Source organism: Myotis daubentonii, chromosome 18, assembly GCF_963259705.1.
Source record: "Myotis daubentonii chromosome 18, mMyoDau2.1, whole genome shotgun sequence".
NCBI classification, from domain to species: Eukaryota; Metazoa; Chordata; class Mammalia; order Chiroptera; family Vespertilionidae; genus Myotis; species Myotis daubentonii.
Window position 1 is genome coordinate 7,413,825 of NC_081857.1, and position 26,211 is coordinate 7,440,035.

The 26,211-nt window shown below is 40.2% G+C and overlaps 1 protein-coding gene across 2 annotated transcripts in view; it reads right to left on the minus strand.

The window, feature by feature from the left end:
• COPA (COPI coat complex subunit alpha) overlaps positions 1 to 26,211 on the minus strand; it is a 41,022-nt gene that overhangs the window by 13,063 nt on the left and 1,748 nt on the right. For both annotated transcript variants that reach the window (XM_059673900.1, XM_059673899.1), the window contains exons 2-14: positions 23,796 to 23,909; positions 23,527 to 23,600; positions 18,849 to 18,929; positions 18,438 to 18,514; positions 17,610 to 17,719; positions 11,382 to 11,491; positions 9,306 to 9,405; positions 7,940 to 8,075; positions 6,858 to 6,940; positions 5,113 to 5,263; positions 3,673 to 3,739; positions 2,422 to 2,497; positions 468 to 550 (exon numbers count right to left, since the gene is read on the minus strand). In XM_059673900.1, the coding sequence (XP_059529883.1) occupies positions 468 to 550; positions 2,422 to 2,497; positions 3,673 to 3,739; positions 5,113 to 5,263; positions 6,858 to 6,940; positions 7,940 to 8,075; positions 9,306 to 9,405; positions 11,382 to 11,491; positions 17,610 to 17,719; positions 18,438 to 18,514; positions 18,849 to 18,929; positions 23,527 to 23,600; positions 23,796 to 23,909 (1,262 nt within the window). The remainder of the gene's footprint in view (positions 1 to 467; positions 551 to 2,421; positions 2,498 to 3,672; positions 3,740 to 5,112; positions 5,264 to 6,857; positions 6,941 to 7,939; positions 8,076 to 9,305; positions 9,406 to 11,381; positions 11,492 to 17,609; positions 17,720 to 18,437; positions 18,515 to 18,848; positions 18,930 to 23,526; positions 23,601 to 23,795; positions 23,910 to 26,211) is intronic.

The window sequence follows — 26,211 nt, forward strand, 5'->3', positions numbered from 1 at the left end:
GTTTTGTGTTTTTTTTTCAATTGAAATATCCTGAGAAGTCCAATAAAGTCTTAATTCTTCCATCAACCAAAGAAAGAGAACAGTGCTTCTGGGCTTAAATTTGTGAAATGTTTTCTTGAGAGAGCTTTGTTTATATTGTTTAGGGCCTATGATATTTTAAGTACCAATGGAGGCAGTAGTATAAGGTTAACTCCTCATCTAGACCACTTTTTTCAAATCTGATGTGGTCAAGGGTGACTTCAGCTTGGTTCTTAAGCCCAGGGCCACAGTAACCCAATCAAATCCATTTTAAGTCCATTTTCCCACAGGGGGATTGGGGTAGGGCTAAGGATAGAGGTAGAGCTGATACACAAGGATTACAGCTGCTTAGGGGAGAGTAAAAGGGGAAAAATGCTCTTTATCCTGCAATACAAAAGCCACTGCTATCATACTCCCCAAATTAGGTTCCCCTTTTAGTCTTGACTCACTGAGTGCATCCGATCTAGGACAGCAAACCGATTCCGAGCAACCCAAACAGCTGTCAGGCCCGAGGATCGTTTCCCTTCAGGAGCTGAGAAGAACAAACCGAAGGGCGGGAGCATGTGGTGAGCCACTGGCAGGTGACAGAGTCAGGTGCCATGGAGCTGCCAGTCTGGCTGCCATGTTGGCTTTGCCAGTTCAGCTGCTTCATAACTAATTCAGCCATAACCGGGGGCTGTTGTCAGTGACTTTCTCCCATCAGTCCCCTCCAAACTCCAACCTCTACCCCTGCCAAGCCTCTTTTCTCTAGGCCAACTGACTGCATTTCAGCCAACACCATGTACTGGCAGAAGGACTGCCCATCTTGGGAGGCAGCACACTCCATCAAGCTAATGAGCAGGGCCGCGCCGGCCAAGCTGTTGGCACACTGCAAGCAGCCTGCCAGTGTCATAGGACCTCCTATCTCCACAAGCTGCAGGAGACAGAGCCTCCTCCCCAGGATGCAGCTGCTCTGCTGCTTTTAACATGCAAATGCAGACCTCCTGATAGAGCAGGGCGGGGCAGAGCACTCCAACAACATCTATGCTGGGCAGTACTTAGCACCAAGTAGTTGCTCCAAAGACTTCTCATTACTCTGAAGAAAGTTACAAAATGTTCCCCAGTTCCCAAACATTTCACTGGCTGATTAGAATTCTGCAGGGCACTCCACTCTCTGGAAAACTTCAAGAAAGATACTCCAAGGAGTGTGCAGCAATATTCTCTGATCTATTAGTATCAGCAGAAAACTGGACAGAATGTGCTGGCCAGCCTTGCTTTGTACATCTCTGGCGCCTGGGGGAAGGGAGTCGGGGGGAGGCTCTTTACAAAACTAATTCTTACAAAACTAATTCTTAAGACAGCCTACGCTCTCACTTTCTAGGAGCCAGGGAACCTCACTATCCAGGCTTTCGGTCTTCTTCCTCTCAGCTGCCTACCACTGGAAAGCACCTTTACTTCTTTACTAATTATCATCTCCCTCAAAAGATGGAGAAGAGAAAATAAAAGTGGCAAGATGAAACTAAGGTATCTTAAACTCAATTCATTGTAAACACATGGCGGGGGCGGGGGTAGGGGTGGGGGGAGCAAGGGGTGAGTAGGGAGGGACCAAATCACAAAACTCAGTCAAAAATGGCTTAACTGATTAATTTATAGAAGAGACTTTGCTTTATTAATACCAAAGACATATAGGCTTTTTCTTTTCTTGCCATACCACAATAAGAACAGAGCTAGAAAAATATTTCTCAGAATTTGTTGATGGGGTCTAAACTATCATGAAAGTATGCTAGCACAAATGGGGACCTGAGGAATAAACCTGACCTATAAAACAACTGGAGGAAGTGCACTGACAGGAGCATTAGAAAGACTCAAATCTATTCTGACAATGTTTTGTCAGCAAGTTCTAATAGTAAGGACACCAACAAGATATGGTGGTGATGGAAGAGGTAGGCAGGGGTCTCAGCTGGATCCTGGAATCCCTGGTGGAATGCGGGGCTGTTAGCAGCCTCATCTTTTTGACAAGCAAAAGGAAGCAAAGCGGATCTGGATGTGGATGGGGGCATAAATCCCTAGTCCCAGGATGAGACATTGCAAGATTGGAACCACATTTTAAATAAATGAAATTTCCAGGGTGAAAGTCATATCAGCTGGCAATAAACTAGGATGACATGCTGTGCTGAAAGAGAATATGGAGAGTTTCTAATAACCAAATTATAAAATATATATATCTAGCTGGAGTAATAAAATGGAAGAGGAACATGAATATTTCACACCATGGTCGCCTGTGATGCAATTGTCAGTGCCACCTGCCACAGCCCTGAGTGATGTGGCCACAGCCTGAGGATGGAATGTGAAAAATTCAAAGAGGAGGGATGATGTGGGAGGGGAGAGCTGGAAGTAGAGTTGGGGAATAAAGAGAACACATACCATCAGGATTCTGAGAGTCAGCATCCTTGGGGATGGTGTATAGGTCATAGGTACTATTCTCTAAATTGCTGGCTCTCTGTAGAAGGAGAAAATTAAACTATTAGTAAGCGGCACCCAAGATATTAGTTTATTCTGACAGAGAAAACAGTATGAATACACAGACAACAACATGAAACTATACTTTTCTCATCCGTCACCCCAATGGCATTTGAATATCTCCATAGCTAAAACTTATAGGGCTTGTTGCCAAATAACTCAGCATTCCTGTCACTTCATTTTTCTTTTATCCTCCAAAGATGCAGATATTACTTGAATGAAAACAAGGACTGCTCTCTATTCCACAAATTAATAGACTAAGACCCCAATATTCCAGTGCCCCAACTAAGTATACTCATCAACTTAAAAGTGCATTTGAAGGGGAAAAAAGACATAAAAGAAAAGACTTTAAAGAAAATTGCCAGGAGGAAGATATGGGACTGTTAGATATTGAAAAATAACTGGAGCCTGGCAGGCGTGGCTCAGGTGGTGGAGTGTTGACCTATGAACCAAGAGGTCATGGTTTGATTCCCGGTCAGGGCACATGCCCGGGTTACGGGCTTGGGTTCGATCCCCAGTGGGGGACATGCAGGAGGCAGCCACGCAATTATTCTCTCTCATCACTGATGTTTCTATCTCTCTCTCTCTCCATCTCCCTTCCTCTCTGAAATCAATAAAAATATATTTTTTTTAAAAAGAAGGAAAAGGACTGGATTAGACACTAGAAGTCATATTGGGAAAGACAGGTCTCATTTTTTTAACTTGGCAACCAGGACTCTAAACTTAGAATGTCATTTCTTTTTTGAATTGTATGGCAAGAAATGAGGATGATTCTACTTGATGACCCTCAAGACAACTGCACTGAGAGGAACTCCTCTCAAAGTCAGCTCTATTATTTTCACGCAAATGGAGGGATCAAAATAAGCATCTCTCTTTCCTAAGGTATAACCTTAAACATTCTCTCAAATTATTTTTAAGGGTTTAGGTCATTCATTTTGATGCTCCATACAGTTTAGAAGGCATTAATTAGCCTTATGAAAGATAGAAGTTCACAAACCCTTAACATGTTTATGACAACTGAAGCCTACTTGGTTTGAGCCTCTGTTTTGTGATAGTTCTCTCAAAACTTCTAAGAATACATTAGAGATTCCTATGGCACAAGAAAGAGACCTATGGGAAATGGGGAGGCCCTAGGAGCACTCAATGGTTACTTACTGTACACAGTAGGACAGCATTTTCTGCTGGATTGTATGACATATTGAACACTGGAAACTTGGAACCACTAGAAATATACAGAGAAAATAGGAAAGAGGCATAAGGATAAAAGGAAGAAAGAATTATTCCCACACCTCTTACTTATCTAATCTTTACACATATACTTGTCACTTTTATAATCAGGAATAAAAGTACATAAATAGTGCAACTATTCCCTTCCTTCCCTTAAGGTTTGGGGACTTCCCTATCTCAGCTTTGAGCAAACAGTATTTATTTATTTATTTAAATATATTTTATTGATTTTTTACAGAGAGGAAGGGAGAGAGATAGAGAGTTAGAAACATCGATGAGAGAGAAACATCGATCAGCTGCCTTCTGCACATCCCCCACTGGGGAAGTGCCCGCAACCCAGGTACATGCCCTTGATCGGAATTGAACCTGGGACCCTTCAGTCCGCAGGCCGACGCTCTATCCACTGAGCCAAACTGGTTTCGGCGAGCAAACAGTATTTAAAAAAAGCAAACCCTTGCCCTGACTGGTTTGGCTCAGTGGATAGAGCGTCGGCCTGTGGACTCAAGGGTCCCAGGTTCGATTCCGGTCAAGGGCATGTACCTTGGTTGCGGGCACATCCCCAGTAGGGGGTGTGCAGGAGGCAGCTGATCGATGTTTCTAACTCTATTCCTCTCTCTTCCTCTCTGTGAAAAATCAATAAAACATATTTAAAAATAAAAATAAAAAATAAAAAAAGCAAACCCTACTATAAGCCAAATTATTCAACAGAAGGCAGGGTTAGCACTACTGTAATAAATAGGATTGGTTTTCCTTGAATACAAATTCCAACACATAATTGCAGTGGACACCACAGAGTAACATGTGATTTGTCTCTGGTTAATTTCTCCTGTTCCTATAAACCCATCTTTTTATTGTAGTCATGCTAGAGGGTCGTTATCAAGCCCTCATGCCAAAGTTTGCCACCATGAATGTTTCAGCGTGATGATGCAGCTGGCTCTTAAAGAGGACTGTTCCTTTTGCCAGGCATCCCAGAAGTTATTGTATCCTCAGAGTTAAAGAGTTTCCAGAGACACATATCTAGTTTAGAGTTGCATGTATTTTCTAGAAAGCAAAGAAGAGTTATAGATATGCCAAATAAAGCAACCAGGCCTGTCATCAAATTGGGCTACTCGCTACCAGGAAGCTTTCTCCTGTTTGCAAGAGACCTGGCAAAGTGTGGCAGTATGATTTCCTGCCCACAGAGTCACTGGCATTCTCAACAGGGGGACTCCCATTCCCCAAATGGCTATCTCCTTGTCCATCATGCTCTTGGGGTTTAAACTGAACAGTCCCAGCCAATGGGGGTTCAATCTGTGACAGGAGATGAGATCCAAAACGTTGTTAAAAGGACTGAGTTCCGTGTGAAGTGAAGAAACAAGTCTGATTTACCTCCGCAACTGCATCACAGCTACATCTTTAGAGCTGTTGAAATCCAACTGACGTAAGAACCGGTCCTTGACATAATGCAGCATATTGCCGTGAACAGCATAGGCTGGCCTTTCCCGTTCTAGTTTAAACACAATCATGCCACCATCATGGCCTGGGGCACAGAGAGAAGAGAGGAAATAATTAGCTGAAGGCAAGAAGGAAAGCTGGAAACAGGAGATACATGAAGATAAGGATTATATATGTATGCTAAAAACAAAGTTAAGACATCTAAATGCATCAGTTATTTGCCTAAATTATCATGATTCTTGGACTTTTTATTCAAACAAATTTCTGTGAATCCTTTCCTGATACATAAGTCCTTACCTAACATGGTTGATAGGTTTTGCAACTTTAAGCAAAACGATGTATAATGAAACCAACTTTATCATAAGGTAATTGCTATAAAGAAAAGTTAAGTTCCTACAGCATCTTAACATTATAATAAAATGCTGAACAAAATGATATTATTTTTATTTGAGGAGCTGCAGTACTTTCTCACACTGTTACATTTAGACATGCCTTCTTATGTTCTCTTAACCCTTTGTGCAAACCTCCATACAGCACTCACCCTACACTGTAATTGTGTATGTCTACCATCCCCATGATGCTATGAGCTTCCTGAGGGAAGAAATTACAATAACTTCCATCCTCCCCCAGTCTTAGCTTATAATCCTATATAATAAAAGCCTAATGTGCAAATCGACTGAATGGGGGACCAACCGGTCACTATGATGTGCACTGACCACCAGGGGGCAGACGCTCAACGCAGGAGCTGCCCACAGGCCCCAGGCTAGCCAAGGTGGGTGCCAACCGGCCTCCCACCCCCCATCACCCTGCCAGTCGCCCCACAGATAGGCCCTGATCTCTGGCTAGGCCTAGGGACCCTACCCATGCATGAATTTCGTGCATCGGGCCTCTAGTAAGAACATAAACATATTTGCTGAACAAACAGATGCTAGTTTTGAAAGCCTTTGTGGTTTTGTTCTAGACAAATGTTTTGCTTTTTTCCTCCTGGCATCATCCATCTCTTAGAGAAACCTTCAACTTTTCCCCTACAGTCTACTCTCCATGAATAAGCCAGATTGTGTCACTTCCAATGGCTTTCCCTTCAGAGTAACATGCACAGTCTGGCCTGGTCTTACTTCCTGTCCTTAGCCCCTTACTCACTGTGCCCCTATTGGCATGTTCTTCAAACATGCTCAGCATCCCTTACATCACGGTCTTTGGTAATCCCCACACTCATTCCTCTCTTTCTTTCTTACTTTTGCTTAACTTTCCTCAAAGCTTTTTCACTATATATTGTTATGGTCTAGCTCTCTTCACTGCAAATAAAAGTTCCATCAAGTAAGGGACATTGGTTTATGCTATACCACCAGCACCCACACTAGGGCCTGACACTAGTATGCTTTTGCTAAATGAATAAAACTCAGCTTCTAGCTCCTCAATCTAAGAAATCCATGTGTCCAGTATTACACTCCTAAGCCTCCTGGAACTAATGGGCTTTACTGTTAAATGGCTCTCGGTAAAGAAAGAACACTGCAAGAATACTACTCCAAGAAGGTATGAAGGGAAAAAGCCTCAACAACATGGCTCTGATAATTCTATTTCTCCTTGCCACCCTCCTATGCATTTACTGGAGACAAAGCTAATGGAGAATCAAACTTTGAACTAAAACAAGGAAGTAAAAGAAAAGATGCGGCCCTTACCTGCTGCAAAGAGGTTAAGGTTGGGGTGGGCAGCTAGGACCCAGAAACGATCATGGTCCCTACGGAAGGTCTGAACCCCAGTTCTAGGAAAATAAAAGATGCACAAAGAAAAATATTAATTTCGGAGGAATCTTCAGCCCATCCTATGTAATAAAGAGCTAATATGCTAATTAGACCAGAGGGCAGAATGACCTACCGGAAGGACCAGTGGGCGGGGGGGCAGGGCCACAAGGCAGCTGGGATTGCTGCAAGGGCCAAGGCGGCAGCCGGGGCTGCTGTGAGGGCCGAGGCAGCCAGGGCTGTGAGGGCCAAGCCCCTTGCACGAATTTTGTGCATTGGGCCTCTAGTCATATATGAGTATTGAGTGGTAAGCCAAAATGTTAATTTAAATCAGTAACAGTATACTAAATATCCTAAGTAAAGGTAGTCATGATAAAGTCTACCAACCCCCCCACCCCCCCCCAAAAAACAGGAGGAAACTCCAAACAGACTGTATTATTTTGATATTTCAATTTCTCTATTTGTCACAATTTTCTACTACACTGCTTTCATTTCATATTTCTTATTTTTCTAGCTACAGAAGAACATGCTTGAATTTAATAGAAAAAGAATACACATGGAGATTTCTATTTGATAGAAAACTTGTAAATGTTGGTTGATCTTTAGGTCCCTTCAAGATTTCATAATACAGGAATACCTAGTTTTATCAAGCTTCACTGTATTGTACTTTGCAAATACTGTTTTTAACAAACTGAAGGTTTGTAGCAACCCGGCACCCAGCAAGTCTATTGATGCCATTTTACCAACAGGCTCAGTTGATGTAACTTTTATATGCACTGGGAAACAAACAAAAAAAAAATTTGTGTTTCTCGTTGTATTGCCATATTTACTTGACTACGGCAGTCTGGAACTGAACCCACATCTCCAAGGTGTGACTGTGTATGATCTGACTTCTTTATATGCTATATGCTGAAGACAATGAGAAACAAACATAAGTATTCTAATTTAATTTTTAAAAAGGAAGAGGGTAAGAGAAAGGGGCTTCCCCTGGGTTTGGTACCACTACATCATAATCCCCTTACCGTTTAGACATGTCCCAGACTCGGATACTCTTGTCCTCGGAATTACTAAGGATCAGTTCTTGACGAGGGTGGAAGACAGCACAAGACACGTTGTTGTAATGGCCCCGGCAGGTATCAACCTCCCATGCCTTTGATTCTGAAGGACCAAAAAAAAAAAAATAGGTCATTTGGGATTTGGAATTATGACATCCTCTAATCAAATGCTAAGGTAGACTACAAAGTGTGAAATTAGCAACTTCTTTTTAATAGGGCAATTCTCTTCATTTAAGCCTCTGAATCTTTACATATTTATTTGTTCTTATATTTTGACCCTCCTATCAGTTATAGCACATTTTCTCCATTATTATTTATTCCCTTACCCTGTTTCACTTGTCACTAGCTATCATTAGAAAATAAATATAAGCTCCGTATGGCAGAAGTTTTATCTGTTTTAGTCACCATTGTATCTCTAGAGCCTTAAAAAATGTGGGATATAAAACTGGAACACATAGACACAGGCAGACACAGGCAACAGTATGGTGGTTACCAGATGAAAGGGGTGTGGGGTAGTAAAGGGTAAAGGGAGCCAAATATAAGGTGATGGAAGATGATGTGACTTTGGGTGGTAGGCACACAACGCAATGTACAAATCATGTACCATAGAAATCTACACTTGAAACCTATATAATCTTATTAACCAGTGCCAGACCTATAAATTTAACTTAAAAATAAACATTTGTTGAATGAATGAATTCCTACTCTTCACTGTGTTCATACACTTCAAAATCAGGATGTCATCATAAGAAAACAGGGAATGAGGAAATTTTTATGCTCCTGGGATTAACATAACCATCTAAGGCAGCGGGTTCTCAACTTGTGGGTCGCGACCCTTTTGGGGATCGAACCACCCTTTTACAGAGGTCGCCTAAGACCATCGGAAAACACATATATAATTACATATTGTTTTTGTGATTAATCACTATGCTTTCATTATGTTCAATTTGTAACAATGAAATTGGGGGTCACCACAACATGAGGAACTGTATTAAAGGGTCGCGGCATTAGGAAGGTTGAGAACCACTGGTCTAAGGTAAGAAAATAGGTCTCTAAGTCCAGAAGACCTGGCTACATCACCTTGCTGGCCAGCAATCAATTTTAAAAAATGTATTTTTATTGATTTCAGAGAGAGGAAGGTAGAGGGATTGAGAGATAGATACATCGATGAGAGAGCAACATCAATCAGCTGCCTACTGCTCGCCCCCTAACTGGGGATCAAGTGCCCTGACCATGATCTTCTGGTTCATGGGTCGAACTCAAACACTGAACCACACCAGCCTGGCCAGCAAGCAATTTTTTAATCATGGTAATACCATCACTGTTCACTAACCATTCATGCGCCAGATCTTCACCTGACGGTCATCTGCCCCAGACACAATAAGGGGCATAGTGGGATGGAAGGCAGCCCAGTTTACTCCACGATCATGACCCTGTGGAAAAAACGAGGAAAGAAGTGGTTCTTCTAAAACAGCTTTATGTCCGTTATCAAAGCAAACTAATGAACCATGCTTATGGTTATAAAATGTTTCTCTGATTTTTATTCTTTGTGTGAAAAGACTAAAGGGACTATTACTATATCAATCTATCCAATATTATCCCCAAATTCTAATGGGAGTTCTTCTATTCCCATATTCAGCTTCATTTGCCATATACTGCCTTGTTTTATTAGCTGTCTATTTATAAATTTCAACTAACTATAGCATCTCAAGAATAAAGACCAATTTTATAACTTAACTAGAGGCCCAGTGCACGGATTCGTGCACTGATGGGGTGCCTCGGTCTGGCCTGCAGGGATAAGGCCGAAACTGGCTCTCTGACATCCCCTGAGGGGTCCCAGATTGTGAGAGGGTGGTTATTGGGTGACGCACCCCAGAATCAGGCTCCCTCCTTTCTGGTTCTGGGTGCATTACCAGAGAACCGCAGTTGCCAAGTGACCACAGCTTGGCAGCTCCTGCTTTGAGCGTCTGCCCCCTGGTGGTCAGTGCACGTCATAGCTACTGACCGGTTGGCCAGTTGCTTAGGCTTTTATATGTACGTAGATGAAAAAATTCTCAAAGTATAGTTGGAAAATTGGATAATAATCAAGATCCTTTTAGGAAATCTGCAAGATCAAAACTATTCTCATAATAACACTAAGATATTATTTGCCTTTTCATTCCTATTCTATCTTAAATGTAATTTTCCAGAGTTACATGCATATGAAGCCATTGCTTTGATGGCTAATGGAATGTGTACTTACATATTTTATATTTTATAAGTTCCTGGTTTAATTTCAAATATGGTAAAAATTGACATCTATAACTTACATTAACAAAGACTATTTGGGGTCAATAAGTTTTCAGAGTATAAGGAAGTTTTCAGCCCAGCCGATGAGGCTCATGGTTGAGCGTCAACCCATGAACCAAGAGTTCACTGGTTCGATTCCTGGTCAGGGTACATGCCTGGGTTACAGGGTTGATTCCAGTAAGTGGCTTGCAGGAGGCAGCCGAATGATGATGTTTCTATCTCTCTATCCCTCACCCTTCCTCTCTCTCTAAAAAAAATCAATAAAAACATTTTAAAAATATCTTCAGATCACAAAGTTTAAGTACTACTTATTTTTTAAAAAATGTATTTTATTAATTTCAGTGAGGAAGGGAGAGGGAGAGAGAGATAGAAACATCAATGATGAGAGAGAATCATTGATCAGCTGCCTCCTGCATGCCCCCTACTGGGGATTGAGCTCGCAACCTGGGCATGTGCCCTGACAGGGAATCAAACCATGACCTCTTGGTTCACAGGCTGATGCTCAACCACTGAGCCACGCTGGCCAGGCAAGTGCTGCTGATTTTAAGATATATTATATCCTATTTATATAGTTGTACTCTGAATTGTGACATAATCATAAATAAGGTAGTTTCAAAATAGCAGCATTTTTGAGAGATACAGTGTGGTGGAAAGTACGTGTGTTTTGGAATCAGACAGATCCAAGTTCAAATCTATTTACTAACTACACATGGACTTTGGAAAACTGCTTAGTTTTTCTAAATTTCCATTTTTAAATCTTATTTCAGCAAAATTCTTGGATCTCAATAACTCTGATTAAATCCACCACCACCACCACCACCACCAACCCGTCCTCCCTTACGAGAGAATGGGCTCTGCTTTGGCATGGTGAAGGAGCCTATGACAGCTCTCTCCCTCTATGCACTGTCTTTATACGGTAACATAATTCTCCCTTACGTGGCATGTAAGCTTCATTTCTGATGGCTCACCTACTATTCTATTTCCAGTGCCTCAAAACAGTGCTCAGTAGTTAATAAGCACTGCATAAACCTTTGTTGAAGGAATGAACACATGGATGACACACTGTCACTGTTTCCCTGGAAAACAGCCCATACCCAGTGATGGCTGTAAAGAGAAGTACCTCCAGTACATGCTTCACCACTGCATCCGTAGTTCCAAACAGATCAACCCCAGTAATTCCTCTCACATCCGACTCCACTGCGCCAGGGGACAAGTTTTTTTTCCTTAGACCTTTGAAGGGATAAGGAGTGGGATGAAAAATGTAAACATAATGTTACCAAAAAAAGCACAGTAACAGAAGCACAGAAGGCAGTGATAGGCTAATTAACATTAACAAAAAGGAAGGGAGAAAGAAATTTAGAGAGACTGAAGAAGAGATACTCAAGAGCTCCCATCTTTTTCTAAAAATGTTCAAAATACTGAAGTACATTCACTGTCTTCTCTTTTGCTCCCTTAACACTGAACAGACCCACTATTGGGATTTCTTCTCAGAGGACAATCCAAACTTATACCACAACTAACTTCTTCAACAAACCTCACCTCAAGAATTGTCTACTTGAGATAAATGCTCATTTCTGTTCTTGAAATGTGGCCTCAAGAGGTAAACATTCAGTTTCTACTTTTTCATTTTCAACTCTATGAAAGCTATAGCAACTTTTCTTCTTTCATCTCAAAGAATTTTCAAAGAAAAGCCAATGGGAGAGGCTATAGATCAGTGTTTCCCAAACTGGGAGCTTTTAGGCAACTCATAGGGAAGTTTCAAAGGAGTTAAGGAAACTAGACCTATTAAATATAAAACAGCTATTTGGTGGAAGATACTGTAAAACTATAAACTATACAAAAAGCGTACTCATGTCTTCTACCTGCCTCTTGGGCAAGGGACAAAATAATTCAAACTGTCATGTCCCATTAAGCTCCTGCTTAAAAGATTGGTAATAGATCTGAATATATGTACTTTGCCATTAAAACATTTGGAGGCTAGTTTCATTGGGAGGAATTAGCCCATAATTTGAAAACAATGGAAAAAAGACACCAGGATAAAAAGAATCCTATTTGCAGCCATAAAAAAGAATGAAACGATGCCATCTGCAACATGATGGATCAAGAGGGTATTGTGTTAAATGAAGTAAGTCAGAGAGAAAAGGGGGAACTGCCATGTGATTTCACTTAAATGTGAACTCTAAAAGACAAAAGAAACTAATAATCAGAACAGAAACATACTCATAGATACAGAGACCATTTTCAGGATTTCCACATGGGAGGGAGCTTGTGGGGATGGGTGAAAAAGTAAAGGGATTAAGAAGTACAAATTGGTAGCTACAGAATAGTCATGGGTATATAATGCACAGCACAGGGAATATAGTCAATAATGTAATAACTATGTATGGTGTCAGATGGGTACTAGATTTATTGGGGTAATCACTTAGCTTTATAAATGTCTAATGACTGAAACGAATATAATATTGTACATCACTATAATTGAAAAATAAAATATTAAAAAGAAAAAGAGTCCTATTTGTATAGGATCCACATTTATGGCAAAACTACACTTATCTTAAAAAGCTAACTATTTGCATTATAGTCAAAATCAAAATTATAACAATATTACCACCTTACATTTGAAAAGAACTTTGTGGTTTTCAAAGCACTCTAACATGTTATGTGATTAATAGTTTATAAATGAAATAATAGAATTGAAACTCAAATCATATCTTTTAAAGTATTTTTAGGAGGCAAAGACAAAAATGGAACTACCTGGCATTTGTAGAATAAAAACCAAATCTCTAACATAAAGGGAAAAATAAAAGCTATCACTGAAAATAAAATCTAAATAGTTTTAAGCCTAAATTTTGACACCTGTAGGAAAATATAAACATTTAAGTCCAATGATACTTATCTTCATTGTATCAGAATCATAATCTCTCTTCTATTATAGTGGCATGTAAACATCAGCATTGGAGAAACAAGTGCTTAAAAGGACGCGGCAGTTTTAATTACCTTGTCTCCTGTCCAAGATGAACATTCAGTCAATAGGAAAGGAGAAAGGAAGCCAACGCTTTAAAAAAAAAAGAAGCACTCTCCCAAAGCTTCATAAATACCTCATCACAGAGGTGCCTCCTTTCACTTATTTCACTTGTCCCTTTAATGGGATCTGTCAACTTTTTCTGAGTATGGAGTATGAAACAGATTGAAAGAAAGATATAAAAACAGATAGCTGTGAAGATCTTCGCCTCCAATAAGCTTCAACAAACACATGAAAAGGGAAAGCTGAATTACAGAATGAAAGCCTTTGTTGCACTTGCTTGTGATGGTTCAGGGAAAGGGAAGGGTATATTCAGACAGATGAATATTTACAGGCAGTGAAAAGATACTTAGAAAGGAAATATTTGAGCCTTCGACAAGTCACTCACTAGGACTGGACAGATGGAAAATTTCTACAGCAGCTACTCAAATCCAGAGGGAGGAGAGGACATTCTCAGAATGGACCAGTTTGATGCATACCTCCCAGTCGGGACCAGAGGAAGTAGTAAGAAGAGTCGGATGAGGACAGAATAATTTACTAGGACGCTGAAGGTAAGAAAGCAACCTCTCTTCTAAATCTATCTTTAAATTGTAAACACTTATTTTGCCAGGCTAACACAAAAGACTCAGGTTAAGCTAAGCACCATGGGCACAATTCTCATGGGAGAGGTATCAAGAAAACAGGTTTTCCTTTAAAGATCTGTTTACTTATTGCTTACCTGGCTCAGAGCATCCCCTTTCAGACACTCAGAAAAATTAGAATTCTAAACAGTTCTCTAAATGTGAGGGCATTCATTTCCTGACTCAGAACTAATGTTTCCTCTCCTGGAAATATTAGCTCCAGTCCCTAACAGACCTGAAAGCTAATTCCTCTTCCCATGTTCAGACTTACTGGAACTCAGGCTAAAATAACTGCTGCTGAAACCGGTTTGGCTCAGTGGATAGAGCGTCGGCCTGCGGACTGAAAGGTCCCAGGTTCGATTCCGGTCAAGGGCATGTACTTGGGTTGCCGGCACATCCCCAGTGGGAGATGTGCAGGAGGCAGCTGATCGATGTTTCTCTCTCATTGATGTTTCTAACTTTCTATCTCTCTCCCTTCCTCTCTGTGAAAAATCAATAAAATATATTTTAAAAAAATAAATAAATAAAATAAAATAACTGCTAAAACAGGTAGGCTGCACAGCCAGTGTGGCTCAGTGGTTGAGTGATGCATTAAGAGGTCACAGGTTCGATTCCTGGTCAGGGCACATGTGGGCTCAACCCCCAGTTGGGGGCATGCAGGAGGCAGCCAATTGATATTGATGTTCCCCTCTCATCAATGTTTTTTTTTTCCTCTCTTCCTCTCCCTCTTTCTTACTCTCTCTCTAAAATCAATAAAAACATATATGTTTTTTAATAGAGTATGCTTATTTCTGGAAAAGATGCAAAAGTCTAACCCAAAAGCTTCTTCCATTTGGTAAATACCAAAGCATCACTCTGGTTAAGGGGTATGGGAAATCAGACGGTTTTGTGTAGAGAAAAACAGTTAGGAATGGTTAAGAGAGCTTTAACATTAGTACAGCCGTCAGCACAAACTTTTCAATATCACAGATACTAAAAAGAGCAATTGCAGTGTTATTAAATAGTAACCCTTGCACTTAAAACATTCAAGAGCAAGTATAAACCCCAATTGAGGTCATACTTTCTTCTCTGATTTAAGGGCCTTAATTCTGATGCAAAGATGTTCTCTGGCCTACAAAAGGGAAAAAGACTTCTTGCCTTGAGCATTTCATGATCATTAGTGAGAATCCATCCACCTAACAACCCAAATTGCCTTAGCTAGGCCACAGGGAAACCGCTGTGCTAGTAACAGGTGCATAAACTCTTTGAACACCATAAGGCCCTTCTCAACCCGGTGCTCTAGGAAAGGATTAAGTCCTAGTGGTCAAAGCATCAATTTATGCACATAACAAAGTAACTTTTTATGATCTAGAATGGCATTAGTTATATAGCATTCTTGGAAGAACTGAGAAAACAGTCATTCAAAGTATTGGAGTATGCCGAAACCAGTTTGGCTCAGTGGATAGAGCGTCGGCCTGCGGACTGAAGGGTCCCGGGTTCGATTCTGGTCAAGGGCATGTACCTTGGTTGCGGGCACATCCCCAGTAGTGGGTGTGCAGGAGGCAGCTGATCGATGTTTCTAACTCTCTATCCCTCTCCCTTCCTCTCTGTAAAAAATCAATAAAATATATTTTTAAAAAAAAACAAACAAAAAAAACAAAGTATTGGAGTAGCCTTAATTTTCTCAGAACCCCATCTGGGAAAGACTATTCTAAGTAACCACCCCTGATCAGCTGGAACAGCATGAGCTAGGATCCTACCCCATCGAGCTCCTATGTTCTGAGACAGAGAAAGCGCTTTGAATGTGCACACAGTGAAAACCCATAGCTAGGTTACTGGGACAGTGAATAATAAGCTCCCTGGCACTAGCAGTGAGGAAAGGGCACAGGTTCACAGAGCCTGTGCCTAACTCCTCTTGTTGGCATGGCTGGTCACATCCGAGTATACCTCACAATGCCTAGCCAGTCTGACAAAAACTGCAATGGCAAAAGCCCTAGCTGAAGAGGGTCCTACTGTTTTACCTCCAGTACAATCTTGTATACCTCTCCCTTCTAATTCAGAACCTTTGAAAACTGCAAACACCACATGTTGTAGAGGTTCTACTCTCCAACTGTCCTCATCTTCCCATGGGCTTGTTTCTGGGCCACATGAATCTTAACAGCTATTACAACATTCCAACTGCTGTACCCAGGAATCCAAATTTTCAACTTGCTGTTTCAAATGGCTTTTTGGGACAGCAACTACCATACTGTCTCAGCTCACCAAGCCACAAGAGTTGGGACGTTATCACCTTGACCATACAATGCAGAAGGGTGACTCCCTATGACCAAAAAGAACCAGCAGGACCTATGTGAGGACCTTCCTTTTACAGAATAAAAACAGTGTTTGTTGTCTAGCCATTAACCTTTAAGAGAACCCAATTTCCAAGAATTTCTTTTAAAATATATATATTTTTATTGATTTCAGAGAGGCAAGGAGAGGGAGAGATAGAAATATCAATGATGAAAATCATTGATCGGCTGCGTCCTGCATGCTCCCCACTGGGGATTGAGCCTGCAACCCGGGCATGTGCCCTCGACCAGAATCGAACCTGGGACCCTTCAGTCTACAGGCCAACGCTCTATCCACTTAGCCAAACCAGTTGGGCTCCAAGAACTTCTATGGCAACAAACAAATAGAGACAATTCAGCAAGTGGTAAGTAAATTTAACTGGGCCGAAAATCACAGCATTTAGAGTCTCATTTTCCTATTCCAACTCTCAACAAAGCACTTTCATTTACCCAGCATGTCAATCTCATAGCTACAGTCTTTCCTCTGCATTTAAATTTTCTGGTTTGTCAAGGTACTACCATCACTCCCCACAGTAAAGCAACTGCACTTCACTCAGTGCTTCTTGAGCCCTTCCTTCTTCCCCCTACCCAATTTGGGCATGAGGATAAAGGGCCACAGTTGCTGGGTGTTTATATAGAGAGTAGGTTGATTTTACTTTACATGCTTTTGAGTTAACGTTAGAAAACTAATCACAAGCAGTTTCTAAATCCAAAAGGACATGTTGTAAAAGGATAATAAATGTTGGATCAAAATGGAAAAAAAAATTTTTTTTCTGGTTAGCAACTTATTGGATCCCCTCCATAAAGTACTAAACATTTATATACTATACAAAATTAAGATATATAAACTGTGAAAGGAGGGACTATTCCAATTACCCAAAATCTATAAGTTAATTTCTGGTCTTAGAAGTCTGTTATAACATTAAAAGGTATTCTGGACATACCACCTCCTGCCCCACCTCCCCATGATCCTTACACTAGAAGAAATATAAAAGATTTTCCTATTTCTAAATGAGGCCACAAGATTCGAGAGTTCTGTTTCCCTGTAATAATTTATTCCCCAACTTTGTTTTTGTCAAATATTTTTTTTATTTGTGTAAAGCTTGATTTTTAATCAAATATTGCCAATGATATATAGATTTTAACTAAAACTGATCTAACAAAAAAGTGCAACTTCCTTCAAATTAAATAAATTTTCTAGAGCAACAACTTTTCTTAGGAAATACCTCTAACATGAAGACCATGAAAACAGATTTAATATACTCAGAAACAGAGATGCTATTATATGAGAAGAGAATATTCTAAATTTTGCTGTTCCAAGCCAACTACCCTATTTTAAGAAATTGCAGTTTTGCACGAGACATAATTAGGTTTTCCTCTGAATTTGGGCAGCTCACCAGAAATATCCCAAACGCGCACAGTCTGGTCAAGGCTGGCTGATACAACCAGGTCTTCTGAGGGGTGGAACTGAGCACACATTACATAATGGTTGTGCCCTGTTAAAACACTGTAAGAAGAAGAAGAAGAAAGACAATGCCAAATTAGAGGCAGAAATCACCAGACTCCTACATGTTAAATACCATTCTCCAAATTAAACAGATGCAAATCCAATTATACTTTTTTTGAGGCAAAGATAAGTCAACCTAACAATTCTAAACCAGTAACAAGAAGGCCAGCTGTTTTAACAATAGCTCTCTTCTTACCTCTAATGCATTAGTATTTAATATTAATAATTTCAGAAGAACTGAGATGGCACAGCTCTCCTCTAAAAGCCATATTAAAATATCAAAATAAATGAAATCTTAGTAATTCATAGTGGAAATCATCTGTTAATTTTAGTGGAATATCCCTCTTAAGAGGCATCATTTAAAATGGCCCTTACATCTTCCTTACATCCTGGAAAGTTCAAGGCAAAACAAAGCAAGACAGATGTCTAGACTCTGACTCAGGTTTCATAAGAACAGAAATGAAAACCAGCTAAAAGTTTTGTTCTAAAAACCTAGTTATATGACCTCCTTTCTCTGGTAAGAAATGATCGGAAAATCCAGATCCATATATTACTTACAAGATTGCCTCTATATTTATCATTTTGTACATAAAAGCACCTTACAAATACAGTCAGCAGTTAATCAGCAGACACTGCATTAGTGGAGGGGGATGCTTATTCTGAAGAGAAGTTGATTATAAAACACGAGGAAGAATGAAGACACGTTTTGAGGCCTTACCAGACACAGGTTCTAGACTGCCAGTTCCACACTCGGATGGTCTGATCGTCTGAGGCGCTCAGAATCCAAGGATATTCCTGAAAGATATTCCGGAGAAAGGGTTTGAACATTAAACGAATATGTTCTTTCAGGCTCCTGCAGCCACTTCTTTCTTTGGAGGGAAGATGCCGTTGTCTAAATTCTCAGCTATATTAGCAAAGGGAGTGCTGATTCTGATTTAATCCAATATAACCCTGAGCGCTTTCTTTTCCAGAACGAAACAAAGGAGGAAGGTCAACACCACGGAGATCCTAGAAGAGTCACTCCAATAACATGATTGTTTTATCAATGTTTGGATTCTTGAGGGGAAAAAAATGATTCCTACAGGGAAACTGAAGAATGCTCTAAAACTAGAGGCACATGGATACTTACATGATGAAAAAATGTGGTACGTATGTAGTCTAAGTGCCCCAGCAATGTGAAGAGACAGCGCCGAAGCTTGTAATTCCAAACCTGCAAAGAGAGAAATACAGCAGAGGAATGGGACCTGAGGTTCTTGAGTACCTAAAAGGCTCGGTTTTCTCAAGAAGTTTGGATTTACATTAGGGCACTTCTAAATAGGTGGGAACCTTGATAAGTCTTGTTTAAAGTTGGAGGGAAAAGGTCAAATAACATGTGAGGGAGGAAAAAAAGGCAGGCTAGGGAAAACCTAAAGCTAAAACTATGAAAAAGGCTCTTCCTTTTTTGAGGGAGAAACCATCTCTATTTAACAACATGAGACAAGATGCTTATCTAAGCTTAACTGGAAGCTCTTCTTTCTACTGCATAATTGTTCTCAGCTTTTATACATACAGATCCCTTAGTACTTAGCTGATTATTTTATATCAGGGTAAAAAAATTAAAAAAAAATGGCAGAACAAATGCCATGAGTCCAAAGGAAACAATAACATAACATATGGCATCATCTTCTTTTAGACTCTGAACTTGGTGGCAAATGATGCCAATACATTCACGATCTACACTCATCATGCAAGGAGACTTTAACTCATTCCTATGGACAATACCACACTGCTCAGATTCAGACATAAAGTTGATTTAAATACTGAAGTACCAGGCACCAATGAGTACAACTGAAGAAGACACTAAAATCAGGACCATATATGTAAGGCAGCTCATTCTCCCATCTAAAAAAGTACAAAAATGAGAGGTCAGATGCTTTTTGTTTTCTTTTTTAACATTTAATACTTATTTACAGTCTCTCTGGGCCACCTTGTTACTATTCTTCCTTTCAACTTAAAATTTAAAAAATTTTTTTTGGTAAATAACAAAATTCAAACAACCCCAAAACATGATTGTTCAAACAAGAATATAGCCGGAACTGGTTTGGCTCAGTGGATAGAGCGTCGGCCTGCGGACTGAAAGGTCCCAGGTTCGATTCCAGTAAAGGGCGTGTACCTTGGTTGCGGGCACATCCCCAGTGGGAGATGTGCAGGAGGCGGCTGATCGATGTTTCTCTCTCATCGATTTTCTAACTCTCTATCTCTCTCCCTTCTTCTCTGTAAAAAATCAATAATAACATATATATATATAAAAGAAAACATTTTCTCTAAAAACAAAACAAAACCAAACCAAGAATATAAGCTCTGGCCCTGGCCAGTGTGGCTCAATTGGTTGAGAGTCGTCCCTTGCGGTAAAAAGTCGCGGATTTGATTCCACATCAGGGCACATGCCCAGGTTGCAGGTTTGGTCCCCAGTCAGGATATGTACAGGAAGCAACCGATCAATGTTTCTTTCTCATTGATGTTTCTCTTTCTCTCTCTCTTTCCCACTCCCTTCCTCTCTCTCTAAAAATAAATGAAAACATACAAAAAAGAATATAAATTCCCTAAAGGCAGAATCCTTGTCATTATGCAAAATACTATACCTCTAGCACATAATATAGTGACTAGCACTTAGTAGGTGCTCAACAGGTGTGTATAGAACTGAGAAAAGGTAAATAACACAAAAGTGAAAGTATCCTAATACCTTCACCTTCATCTCATGAATCATCTATATCAGTGGTTCTCAACCCTCCTAATGCCGCAACCCTTTAATACAGTTCCTCATGTTGTGGTGACCCCCAATTTCATTGTTACAAATTGAACATAATGAAAGCATAGTGATTAATCACAAAAACAGTATGTAATTATATATGTGTTTTCTGATGGTCTTAGGCGACCCCTGTGAAAGGGTCGTTCAACCCCCAAAGGGCTCACGACCCACAGGTTGAGAAACGCTGATCTATATATAAATATACATATATACAATAGAGTTGGAGTTTCACACAAAAATTAGGTCATACTGCAAATACTACTCTGTAATTGGACTTTTTTTTCTCTTATAAAGTTCAGTGCTGTTTTTGGTATTTCTTTTTTTTAAGTTCAGTGTTTTAAACTTCCATATATCTGGCTTCAAACTGTCTTGGCTCCTTGATAGTCCTCTATCAAACCCCAGAGCTCTAGATCCTTAAGTACCTATAGGATTTGTAGACTTTGATCATTTGCTGGGCTTCCTATCTTACTCTTTGAAAATATGGATACAGCAAACAATGAAATGATCCATAAACATGACTTCTAGATAATCTCCATTTCATCAGAGAAATATAAATTAAAACCACAGCATGCAGCTAGCTAAGACAATTTCTTTATTCTATTACGGCTTTGAGATATAATTCAAATCTCATACAATCCATCCATTTAAAGTATAGAATTCAATGGTTTTAAGTACATTCATAGTTAGGCAACCATCACCACGATCAATATTAGAACAAAGTATCACTCCCAAAAGAAACTATACTCATTAGCAGTCACTCCCCATTTCTTCCCAACTACTGCCCCCACCAACCCTAGAAAACCACTAATCTACTTTCTGCTTTATAATTTGGCCTGTTCTGGACATTTCATGTAAGTGGACAATAACTCCTTTTTTAAAATAGTTTTGGGCCCTAGCCATTTTGGCTCAGTGGATAGAGTGTCAGCCTGCAGACAGAGGGGCCCCGGTTCGATTCTGGTCCCGGGCACATGCCCTGGTTGTGGGCTCGATCTCCAGTAGGGGGCTGCAGGAGGCAGCTGATCAATGATTCTCTCTCAACATTGATGTTTCTATCTCTCTCTCTCCCTTCCTTTCTAAAATAAATAAAAATATATTTAAAAAATAAAAAAATATTGTTTTGGGAAAACTTTTTTATGAAAGTAAAGAGTGCAAACTTCGATATTTTAAAAAATACGTTTTTATTGAGTTTTAGCCATAGAAACATTGATAAAAGAGAAACATTATCGATAGACTGCCTCCTGCATGCCCCATACTGGGGATCAAACCTGGGCTTGTGCCCTCCCTGACTAGAATCGAACCACTGACCTCTTGGTTCATGGGCTGATGCTCAACCACTGAGCCACACCTGGCTTGATTTTTTTTTTTTATACAGGTTCAAAGTCTCTAGCTGCAGCTTTGGCCTTTATCACAGTCAAGCTTCTTCAAATTACCTATATTCTGTCTCTGCTTCCTCACTTCACATTAAAATCTAAGATCACTAATGCCCTGCTAAATACTAATAAGCACTCCAAAGGTTACTTCGTCTTTATCTTATTCTGACCACCTCTCCTTCCTAAAATTCTATCCTTCCTTGGTATCTAAGAAGCCTTTGCTTCTTCCTTTTGGTTCATCTCTAACCTCTCAAATCATTCTTTCCTGTACTAACTCTAATTCCTCCATCTTTTAAATGAGTTTGTTTTCTCATTCAGTGATTCCTGAGTGATATGTTCTTACTACTTCTGTTTTGGCTCCCTCCTTCATGATGACAACTCCCAAATATATCTCCAGTGCAGACATGCCTTTAGGTACCTCAAACACATCAGAGCCAAGATAGTATTCATTACCCATCTGTGTCCTCCCCAAAATTCATATGTTGAAATCCAAATGCCTAAGGTAATGGTATTAAAAAGGTGAGGTCTTTCAGAGGTACTTAGGTTATAAGCGTGGGGCCCTCATGAATAGGATTAGTGTCCTTATAAGAGAGACCCCAGAGATCCCATGTGAGTACACAATGAGAAGTCAGCAGTCTGCTTCCTGGAGAGGACCGTCATCAGATCTCAACCATGCTGGCACCCTGACCTTGGACCTCCAGCCTCCAGAACTTTGAGAAATAAATTTCTGTTGTCTATAAGCCACCTAGTCCGAGGTATTTTGTGACAGGAACTCAAACAGACTGAGACACCACTCTTTTCCACTTTAGAAAAGCGTACCTCTTATTTTTCCTTTCCTGGTTAATAGTACATCTTCTACCCAGTGACCTAAACTAGAAACCTGATATAAGTAATCTCATTTATTTTCCCTTACCATCCCGCCAATATCCATGCAAAAGACCAATTCATTTCTTGAGCATTCACATCCATCTTCCTCTCCATTTTGAATGCTACTGCCTAAGCTCAGACACTGTTCTTCTCTCACATGGACTTATACATAAAACAGTCTCCTAACTGGTATCTCTGCCTCCTGTCTTGCCCAATTCATCCAATCTCTTCTTTACATTGCCACCCAAGTAATCTTTTTTTAAAATGAGCAGTAGGCTCATTCCTCTATACAAACCCCTTTAATGGTTCCTTGTTATCTGTATGACAACCAAACTCCTGAGCATGCAAACTCCATGATCACTTCAATTAAAGTGCTAAGAGCACTCCTTTCTCTCGTTTTCTCCAGATTTTATCCAAACAAAACTAATTATAGTTTCTCAAATGTATCCAGCTATGTCATGCCTTTATGTCTTTGTACCTGAATTGCTCTCCCCTATTTCACTTTGGTTATCTCACTATTTTATTGCTCACTAACCCAGCTATTATTTGGATATATATTTATCTCTTCTAATAGAATAAAATCTCATGACCAGAGACCATTTCTTATTTCTGAATTCTCCAAAAATAAGTGTCTGGTACACAGTAAGCATTCAATAAATGTTGCTGAATAAAGTCAAAATCATGAGCTCTCTATGAGTAAGATGTGCTACTGCTTTTTAATCCACAATTCCCAAACCTCACATCCTCTGACCTTTACTCCAGTAATGACAGACCCTCTGTACCTTAATTTTATAGTCGTCTCCTCCAGAGACAAACAGTGGCTGCTGCTTATGGAAGTCAATGCCTCGGACTGGACCTGGAGAAGAAGGCAGGCAATATATGTTAAAGAGAGCTTTGCTTCCTAATCTCCAAGATGGTTCTTATTCATGATTTTTCAGTTCTATTCCCTCCACATTATTTAATCCTAAGACATTAATGTCAAACAAGGCTTAAACTACTCCAGAAGACAATACTTCTATCTTTAACTTCCCCCTAAAAACAATTATCTTACCATCATGTTCATCAAACTTGTCAATGAGGGTGCACATCCGATAGTCCCATAACTGGATGACCCCATTGTGTAAACTGGTCAGGATCCAGGGTCTTTTGGGGTGAAAACTGAGTCCTGGGGGAAAAAAGAAAATGGTCCAATGAGCTAAGCCCCAAATGTCACTTCCTGTCAATTCTGATAGAAAAAGGAACAGCTTAGGTTAATTCTACGTTCATTTATTCATTCACTGCTAGACATTGTGCATTTATGCCAGCCGTGGGCAAACTACGGCCTGCGGGACGAATCGGGCCCATTTGAAATGAATAAAACTAAAAAAAAAAAAAAAAAAAAAAAAGACCGTACCCTTTTATGTAATGATGTTTACTTTGAATTTATATTAGTTCACACAAACACTCCATCCATGCTTCTGTTCCGGCCCTCCGGTCCAGTTTAAGAACCCATTGTGGCCCTCGAGTCAAAAAGTTTGCCCACCCCTGATTTATGCTATAAGGTCCTGGATTTTTGTTACATGCCTTTAAATATTGTTGGGCTTTGTTTTATGATGCAGTTATTTGGAATCAGTTAACCCTTTTGAGACTTGCTTTTAAGTTTTATAAAAAATTTTAATTTTTTTTTATTGATTTCAGAGAGGAAGAGAGAGGGAGAGATAGAAACATCAATGATGAGAGAGAATCACTGATTAGCAGCCTCCTGCACACCCCACACTGGGGATCGAACCCACAACCTGGGCATGTGCCCCGACCAGGAATTGAACCGTGACCTCCTGGTTCACAGGTCGATGCTCAACCACTAAGCCACACCGACCAGGCTGCTTTATTAGCGTGGGTCCACAGTAGCCTTTAGTGTACGTCTAATCTGACACTACTATTACGGCAATGCCCTGCTGAGGTCTGTGTGATGCCTTGTAGTATTAGGAGGTCTCTCCATCTTGGCTAGTAGGAACACAAACTATTCCCAGCCCTACGTGAGCTCCAGGGAGTTCTGCCTTCTTTTCTCCAGTGGTTCTTTTCCAGGCCTTGGGTCCTTTCCTCACATGCATTAGTACTCAAAGGCCTAATGGGATGCCCTGCAGAACTCAGGTGTTCTCTGAGCACCTCCCTCTTTTCTGGTATTCTGCCCAGCAAATTCTAGCTGTCTTGGCTTCCCTGAACTCTAAACTCTGTCCTCCTCAGTGAGGCCACAGGCTCTGCCCCCTCCCTCCACTGCAGCCTGGAAACTCTCCCAGGTAGTAAGCTAAACGCCATCAGAGGACTCATCTTGTTTATTTCCCTTCTATCAAGAATCACTTTCCTGCAGTGGCTGTCATCCAATGTCTGAAATTGTTTTATACATTTTGTTCAGGTGTGCGGTTGTTTAAGGTGGGAAGCTAAACCTGGTCCCTATTACTCCATCATGACTGGAAATGGAAGTTTAAGGAAATAACAACTGCTAACAGTTTAGAGTGTATCCTTTCCAATTTTCAATGCAGGCCATACACTTTATGAAAATGAAGGTAACAGTTTCCCTGCAAACTTCTTTTTAAAAATATATTTTATTGATTTTTTTACAGAGAGGAAGGGAGAGGGATAGAGAGTTAGAAACATCGATGAGAGAGAAACATCGATCAGCTGCCTCCTGCACACTCCCCACTGGGGATGTGCCCGCAACCAAGGTACATGCCCTTGACTGGAATCGAACCTGGGACCCTTGAGTCCGCAGGCTGACGCCCTATCCACTGAGCCAAACTGGTTAGGGCCAAACTTCTTTTATTAGTTAACTATTTATCATGTATCTCATTATATTTAAGTACATATAAACAAAACCTCATTCTTTTAACAACCAAAAGGTACAAATGTGCCATCTTAACATGACTCTAATGATGGGCAGTAAACCTTTTCCCCTTCACTTTTGTTCTATCAGAAAACAGGGCCAAATTGAGACACTTCCAAATATAGCCTATTTGCATTATTACTGCTTTATAAAGACCTGGAAATGGGATTGATAGATACTATTTGACCATATATATATATGGTCATTTTCTAAAAGTACCATTTTGCACACATTAACCATGTAATCAGTTACTTGTTTTGTTTATTTTACTAATCTAAGACTCAAAAATAAAGGTATTCTCACTTTCTTTTTTACACTTTCTTTCATTACTAGTGAGGTGTATAATATTTTTGTTTTATTTTTAAATTCTTTATCAAGATTTAATTCTCTCTTTTAAAAATTAGTTTACGCCCTAACTGGTTTGGCTCAGTGGATGGAGCGTCGGCCTGCAGACTGGAGGGTCCCAGGTTCAATTCTGGTCAGGGGCATGTACCTAGGTTGCGGGCACATCCCTAGTGGGGGGTGTGCAGGCACATCCCTAGTGAGGGGTGTGCAGGAGGCAGCTGATAGATGTTTCTCTCTCATCGATGTTTCTAACTCTCTATCC